This window comes from Lissotriton helveticus, chromosome 3_1 (assembly GCF_964261635.1).
Source record: "Lissotriton helveticus chromosome 3_1, aLisHel1.1, whole genome shotgun sequence".
NCBI classification, from domain to species: Eukaryota; Metazoa; Chordata; class Amphibia; order Caudata; family Salamandridae; genus Lissotriton; species Lissotriton helveticus.
In genome coordinates this window covers 100631145-100639834 of record NC_136061.1, presented here as the reverse complement: position 1 = coordinate 100639834, position 8690 = coordinate 100631145, and the positions used below count along the sequence as shown (strand labels likewise).

The window sequence follows — 8690 nt, the reverse complement described above, 5'->3', positions numbered from 1 at the left end:
ACAACCCGTTCTCTCTCAGAAATCAAGTTTGCATTAGCAAAATAAAAACACTGACTTGCTCCTTTCCCCTCCAACAGCATGCAGTCCTTCGCACACGCTTAGGACAGAGGTCAGCGCTCTAGTTGTTCACTGGAAAGTTTGTCACACGCAAGGGGCGTGCGGTCTTTAGCACTTTCCAGGGGGCAGTGTGGGTGTGGCTTAGGTGGAGGGCGTGGCTTCGGGGAGAAAGTCAACACAGGAAACAAACTACAGAGTTCCCATTTATCCATTGCCCCGGCAGTTATTCTCTTCCTCGTGCCCTGGAGGTACCGCTATGAACCCAACTGAGCCTTGTTGGTCCTGACAGCGGGCTCGTGCAATGGCGGACACGAAGGAGCTGGCCGAGACTGAGGAGAGCGAAGGAGGCTTCTCCGACTTCAGCGACTCGGAGCTGCTGCTCGTGGACCTGCCGGACACGGAGCCCGACTCACCAGCACCTGCAGGTGAGCTTCAGTCACAGATGAGACAACCTGGGGGGCGGTAAAGGAGCGTGCATGGCATGCACCCGCATCGCTGGTATGGGAATAGGCTTACCTAACCAGGCAGCAGCATGCTAGTCCTGTCTAACATGGCCACTGCATGCAGGCTCCTGCTGCGTTTGCGCAGTCCATGTAATAAAGCGTTTGAGACTGCAGCGAACATCTTTGATTTCTCGAATGCTTCTCTTTAGATGAGACTTCTCCTACCAGTGGCTCTCCAGCTACCTGTGAGTAGCTCTCCTGAGCCCAGCCAACTAATCTAGTAACGTTAGCTTGATTGAACTAATCTATGTGTACTAATATTGAAAAGCGAGTATTCTAGATGAAAATGTGTGTTTTTTCAAAACCCCTATTTTCTATATTATATATAAAACTGATATTTGAATGGTAAATTACCCAGCATTGGGAGATTTATGACTAATAATATTACTTTGGTGCCAAGGGCACTGCAGTTGCAGGCGGGCAACTAGATCCAAATTTCGGGGGGATGAAAATATTTCGGGGGGGGGGGGGGCTAATTCTTCCAACCACGGACAAAGTGGCTGTCAGAAGGGGTGACCACGTAACAAAAGCCTCATTTACAACTAAATGGTCTTTTAAAGACCTGTTCAGTACTCTGGTGCGGCTGCAATTTCATGCTCGCCAGCCCGGGCTGACAGGCACGACGGGGGTGGGGGGGGGGGCTGAAGCCCCGTGAGCCAATGGGTGTTGCGCGCCTGTGCAGTTGTGGCTTGTATGTATTACCCTTGTAGAGGCAAGAGACTTAAGCCCTCGGCGCCATGGTATAACTCTGGGCTGAAAGTCTTGAAAGCTAGTTGTAGAAGAGCTGAACGACTCTGGAGGCAAAACTATAAGGGGAATAGTAAACGTACATATAATCAGGCCCTTACACTTTATAAAGAGGCTATCGTTAGGGCAAAACAACAATTTTACACGCAGAAGATCGAGAATGCCAGCAAGTCTGTTAAAGAGTTGTTTAAGGTGATCACTTCTCTATCGAAACCCCAGCAAGAGGAAAAATTTCGGCCAGATCAAGAGATGTGTAATAATATGGCCACTTACTTTCAAAGTAAAGTCCACTCTATTTATGACGACCTCCAGAAGTCTCGTATAGGCCTGGATGAGGAAATATATATTGAGGCGGAACCAGCTCAGACCAGTCTAGTTAGTTTCTTGGCTGTCACGAATGAAGAGATTTTGAACACACTTGGTTCGATAAAATCAGGCGCACCCAGTGATCCAGTTCCCCCTAGAATTATGCACTTGGGCGCAAATAAAATTGTCAGCCAATTAACTCCTCTCATTAATAAGGTGCTTGAAGCAGGGAAGTACCCTCAGGCCTGGAAGCAAGCAATAATAGGCCCATATTGAAGAAACCCACTCTGGATCCTTTGGAATGTAAGAAATCTCGCCCTATAGCAGGTCTTCCGATGGCAGCTAAAGTGCTTGAGAAAACACTGAATAATGCTCTTACAAAATACCTAGATGCAATAATCTGCTGGATTCGACCCAGCATGGTTTTAGAGCTCACCATTCTACAGAAACGTCTTGCTAGATCTGTCGGCAGCTTTCGACACAGTAAATCATTTGGTGCTAGTCCAACGGTTACAGGACATTGGTATTGGAGGCCTAGCCTTGTCCCTCCTGGCCTCATTTCTGGAAGAAAGAGAACAGAAACTGGTATGAGAGGGAATGCAATCGGAGGGTTTCACTCTCCCCTATGGCGTCCCGCAAGGCTCAGCACTCTCGCCAACACTTTTCAACATATATATCACACCCCTGGCAAGACTGGTTAGGAAACATGGATTTGTGATGGTATCCTATGCGGATGATTCGCAGCTAATCATCTCGTTGGCTAAACAACCCGAGGAGACAGCAGTCAGGTTTCATGGTTGCCTTCTGGATATCCTGACCCGGATGAACCAAGCTTATCTAAAGATTAATACTGATAAGACGGAAGTCATGGAATTTGGGCCAGGACAATCCTTGTGGAATTCTACATTGTGGCCGATAAGTGCAGGGGGAATGCCCTAAGCCGGCTTCTAAAGTGAGAAATTTAGGGATAATTTTTGATACTCAGCTCAATTTCTCAGCGCAGGTAAATAGCCTTACATCGTCCTGTTTCTATTTTATAAAAAAATTGAGGAAACTGTTCCCTTTCATTGGCCAGGCTCTGCAAAAGACGGTGGTAGTGAGCCTTCTGCTGTCTAAATTAGACTATTGTAACGCGCTGCTTCTGGGAATTGACAAAGCCCAGAGTAACATATTACAGTCTTTGCAGAATGCAGATACTAGGTTGCTGTTGAATATCCCCAAAGGTAGCTCTACGTCACAGGGAATCGGAGCCCTTCATTGGCTCCCTGTACAGCAAAGAGCAGAGTTCAAGGCTTTATGCACTGTGCATAAAGCACTCTACGGGGGAGGAGCTAAGGATATGCTGAGACTTTTCAGGCCTTATATTCCAGCTAGGACGCTAAGATCTATCTAGCAATGCCTGTCTTATGCAAGTAAATAAAATTCGGAGAGCAAGATGGGGTGGAAAAGCATTCTCCCACCGGGCAGCTAAATTATGGAATAAGTTGCCATCTACTCTTCGACTGCAGCCAAATCATCAAACTTTTAGGAAGATCTTAGAGACCATGCTGTTCTCACAGTCATAGTCTGATATCATGACAACATCCTCTCAATTAGCGCCAAGACGCTGTTTACGTTCGTGCGCTTTATAAATATGAATCCTATCCTATCCTATCCTAGGCATACAAGATTTAAAAAAGCCTTTATAGGTCGAGCCTGGGCAGCGCATGTGCTGCTCTGGGATGCATGCTGTATTGGAGTATGTACTTGAAGCCCTGCCCACTCTCCGCCCATATTTGTAATTGGATTGTATCATTGTCCTTCGTAAATTCTGGCTTCTGATTCGTTATTAGGCTCGTTGGCCCCTCCTTAGTACCTGCCTTGTTTTCATTCGTAACCTCTCATGAGGAAGTGCCCTTTTACTTTGGTAGTTACACAGTGAGTCTTTTTAGTCTCTAAGCACCATTTTCTTTAAACAGTTTCTCCTACTGCAAGCACAACCTGCTTTTCTCCAACATTCAGAGCGCCGTGCTTTCCCTTCACCTTCTAAGCAGCCCGGGACAATGGGGCCGCGGCCGATCATCTATAACATGAATGGTTTGATTGTGTACTAGTAGTACTGATGCACTGTTGGTCCTAGATTTATTCAGATAATTCTGATAAATTAATATTGTTATTAGGAGCTATATCTGTGTTACGTATTGAAATCAAATCTAGAAATCCAGAGGCGTTTAAACTTTAATAGAGGTATTTTCGAATTGTCTGTCCATCTGCTGCTTTTTTCTCTTGCAATGTCTTATTTAGTGGCTGCATTTGAGAGTTTTCTTCATTGTATATCCTGCTCAATAAAAAAACAAATAACAAAAATATAATCTAAATTTCACATTATTGAATACATAACTCGGATAATTTCCTAATTGTTTACGAGGGTGTGTTTTCTGGGAACCATAGAGGGGACCGCTATTTTATCTGTTATCGCCACTTCGCGCCCATTGCGTGAATCCTTTCTCTTCAAGAAATAGAAAGATAAAAAGAGGAGTTCCTCTTTAACTCCCTGCTTTGCTCAGTCTTCTTCTCCTTTCCTCTAGCTGGACTGTGAATATTTTAGTCTTCTCTACATCTCTATAGATAGGTGCAAGGTGTGTGTACATGTATGCTGATAGTGTGCAGTATATCAGTGTTGTCCCGTATTCCTCTCTATTATGGCACTCGTTTCTGTTTGTGCCTGTGTTAGTAGTATCTATCTATCTATCTATCTATCTATCGTTTTTAGTACTTAAAGATGGCAGTCAACAAACAAGCATTGGCATAGCCAATAGGTCTCGCCTTTGGGACCTTATAAGTATTTAGCCATGCAACAGTTGATGTTGTTTCACCAAGGATATTGTGCTGCTTAACTAAATACTTATAAGGCCCCAAAGGCGAGACCTATTGGCTATTGTTTTATACTTGAGTGCAATGCCCTTTGTGCGAATGATGTGCACAGATGGGCACAGATTGCTCACTGTGCCATCTGAATCCAGCTAAATTTGACGGAAATCAAGGCATAACCGGTCTTATATTGTTTGAGTTCCGGTTTACTGAAGCCCGGAGGACCTGGCATGGGATTTCGGGCTCGATTGCAGCAAGGTCAAAACTGATTTGCATTTAGCTGGGTCCAAACTTAGCTGCCATGTCCAAAATAACAATCGACTGGGATGCAGCCTGAGGAATTACCACTGACTGAGATTAATTCAAGCATTCCCGTCACTTTTTTCTATACCACATGCGAAGGTGCTGTTAAAAACGGGACCTTTTTCAATACAAAACCATTGTGGCGTAGCAGGACAATATTCCTTTCCGATAGTAAGTTTATGTTCCTAAGTAAGTGGCTAGTCTGGGGTGACTGTACTCTCAAGTGATCAGGATGGGAGCTTAAAGGGTTTTGCAACTGCTGTTTAATATTTTAGTCTATGGGAATGTACAACAGGACTCTGAAGTACAAGAGTCCTGTGTTGGGTGGGAAGAATGTCCATAGTGTTTTTGGATGTGGTGAAGTAGGTTGTGATGAGGTATGATTTTGTTTTTTCAATTTGTTCTCATGGGATCAATAGATATGTGGTAGACAGTGAAGAGGAAATTGCATGTGAGGAGTGCCAGGGTGTGGAATGGGCTTGGTTTCTGGTGCATGCATGACTGGAAACACTTGTGGACGACCAGCATACCTTTTCCGTCTGGCGTATGAGGTATGCTTTATCCTTAGGGGTTGAGTGTTTAGTAAAGAAAGTATTCTTAATGTGGCGCTAATATTTCTATGCTCTCAACATCGCCTGAGTCCCTCAATCTAATCTCTGTGTTTAGAATGAGGCTCTAACAAACTCATTGGTACTTTACTGTTCTGTCTTTGGATCTGAATCATGCAATTTTACCTGGCAAGATATCGGACTTGTATTTTTTATTTTGGAGACTTTTTTACACTCAACACTTTCAGAATAGGAGTATTTATATTTTTTAAAACTGCTTTACTTCCACAAGTACGGGCAATTAATTTTATTATTTCCTCATTCCAATAGTTGACTGAAGCCCTGGCTGAGCCTTGACTCTAGTATAGAGTGCATTACCATTGTGGATGGTAATGGTATCTGCGGTTTGCAGCGGAGTGAGCATTGATTATTATAATGTCTTTGGATTTGTCTTTTTCAAGTTTGTGATTTGTGAATAGTGGAATGTGAACGAGATTGCTGATAATGAACGCACGAGTTTGCTAATTGTGAATATGGTGTTTATGTGCATATGATGGTACGAATGCGATTGGTCGTGTTTAGGATCGGCCAGAATATGATATTTTACCTGCGGTGCGAAAGGCAGAGTTTTAAGCCGTGGCTGCCACATTTGTGATTTGGTAGTTCAGTCCGCAAGCTTGCATCATGTGTGAAATATATTTGTTATCATTGGTACCAACCTGTTAGAAGTAAGTGCTGTATTAGCAACACCTAACTTTGTTTTTGGGGGCGATTGTGATCAACCAAAGTGCACTGTGGGCAGATGTCCAAAAACCTAACTCGCAAATTGCAGGTTCAAATTGTGCACCAAGTTTTTATGATCTGCCTTTTTCTTTGGATGCAACCTGTGTAATCTAGGTCATGCCGCAAAATATCCAGTCGCAAGTACTCACACAATGAATATCAATTAGACAGGCCGTTTTTTATGATCCTCTTTGATTGCCTATAAACACAGGGATGGTAGCCTGCAGGGAGCAGGAGACCAACATCTCTAGGTTTGCATGCTCAAATGGGGAAGAATTGTTTTAAAGCAGCCTTTGTTCGTCAAAGGAAACAGTTTTGCTTTAAAAAAAAATGAAAGGTATCTGATTTGAGAAGACCATTACAAACAATAGGGAAACCCAAACAAATCCGTAGGACCTGGGTAGTATATGTAAAGAGAAACAGGTGGTCCTAGCAGAGAACAACATTTTTTTCCAAAGTGACTTACTTTACTTTTTCCAAACTCATTTTTATACCTATATCCAAGCATAAACAAAAAAACGTATATGCCACTAGGAATGGATTTTAAATGTTCTTATTATATTTTAGCAGATTGTTATTCAATTGGTACATTGGAGCATGAAAGTAAACCTAAAATAGAACAATTTGCGTAGTTGCTTCAATGCAAGTGCAAGGGGATAAGTGGTGGCTTGAGTGCTGGGAATTTTAGATGGGGTTGAAGAGGTAAGAATACAAAGAAGAAAGTCAAACCAATAGTTTAAATATCTCTAAGACTATAGCCTATCTGGAAATAAATGCCACATTTCCTATGGTCCACATTAAATTATAGAATCCAAATAACTGTCTAAAGAGAGGGCCTACTTCCAGTACAGGTTAGGATACTAGTATGTCAATGTTTCGACCCAGAGTGTAGGGTGAAGGACAATTGTTTCAGTTCTTTGCTACGAAGTAGGATTCTTAGGTCCTTGTGAGTGATTTACTCGTCCTTCGGTTTTTATCGTACCAGGGATAACATTGAATCCACTGCTCATGGAGACAATTGATTAAGGTAACCCTACAGCCACCTCCTATACTTTCCTGTAATGTTATTGAAACATACTGTACAAGTACAGTTTTTCTTGGTCCTAGATACAAGCTGCCTGATTAATTCTGCCCTCGCTCACATCACACCAAGAACACTACTTACCAAGTGATACTTACCATCAGTGATACTGATGGGTGTGTACCCCTTCCCGTATGTGTTCCTGGTTAATCCTGGTTAATCCTTTTGTTTCCCGATTTTAGCGCTCTAAGCCCAATGTTTCTTGATTCACTTCCAGTTCTATGGCACCGCTACGGATCCTCACTGGACCATGGAATTGTGCTCCACCTCTTCCCCGAATTGGAGCCTAAGGGCCCTTCTCTCCATTACCACCAGCACTGAACTGTGCACAGTGCTCTTGAGGCGAGCGATGTGTTCTCACCGTTCATACTCAAGCATTTTATATAAACTATTAGGTACCTTATTCCTTCCTTTGAATTATTTCCTAGGTTGCTCCCATCTCCGTCCCGAATAAGACCCCTCTCCAAGGAGCAATTGTCCTGCCTCCTACACTCTGGGTTCAATCGTCAACATCTTTAATACCCTAACTTGTACTGGAACTAGGCCCTCTCTTTAGACCATTATTTGGGGTCTATATTTTTTGTGGACCATAGAAAATGTCATTTATTTACAGACAGGTTATCGTCTTAGAGATATTTAAAGTATTGTTTTGACTTTATTCTTATTATTCTTACCTACTCAACCCTATCTAAAATTCACGAGCACTCAACCCACCACCTATCCCCTTGAACTTACCTTGGATCCACTCCTCAAATTGTTCTATTTTAAGCTTACTTTATGCTTAAATGTACCAATTAAATAAAAAACTGTTTAAATATAAAAGAAACATTTTAATCTATTCATAGTGGCACATACTTTTTTGTTGTTTATGCTTGGGTATGTGTATGTATGTGTGTGTATGTATGTGTGTATATATATATATATATATATATATATATATATATATATATATTAAAAACTAGTTTGGAAAAAGTAAAACAAGTCTCATTCGAAGAATTTTTTTGTTCTATTCTAGGACCACCTGTGTCCCTTAGCCATTTGGGAAGACTTCAGGAGGAGCATGTCATGGTACACTGAACAACTGCCTGTTCTCACCTACCCCAATGACTCCATCCGTTTTCCTTTGAGGTATCGGTAACTGTTTAATGATTTGTGACTGCAATTTCACTCGCAAACCATTGATAGATCTCATTGCGAATCGCAGTTAGGAGGGGCTGGCCCTTTCAGTACCCTCTGTAATTGCAGTTAGAAACCCTTTTTCTGTTTAGGAAAGGATTTTCCGAAATTGCAAAATGGAATTAATACATTTTTAAAATAAATTGCATTCACACATCCTGTGTATTGCAGGGTTTGTCACTGCAAACAGTTTAGCCCTTTTAGTTCCTATAAATCTTTTAACGAAATACACCATGATGTGTTAATAATGTGTTTTCCAATTTCTTAATCTTTCCAAAGCTGCACCTGCATCTTTTCTTCAGAGACAAAGAAGACTAAAGGGCATTACCGATAGGT

General features: G+C 42.2%; 1 protein-coding gene across 1 annotated transcript in view; it reads left to right on the top strand.

The window, feature by feature from the left end:
* The first annotated feature begins 204 nt into the window (after window positions 1–204).
* Window positions 205–8690, top strand: part of EXO5 (exonuclease 5) — a 61064-nt gene continuing 52578 nt past the window's right edge. Inside the window, exons 1-2 of the mRNA XM_078679322.1 lie at window positions 205–482; window positions 8634–8688. Coding sequence (XP_078535448.1) covers window positions 359–482; window positions 8634–8688 — 179 coding nt within the window. The 5' untranslated portion in view covers window positions 205–358. The remainder of the gene's footprint in view (window positions 483–8633; window positions 8689–8690) is intronic.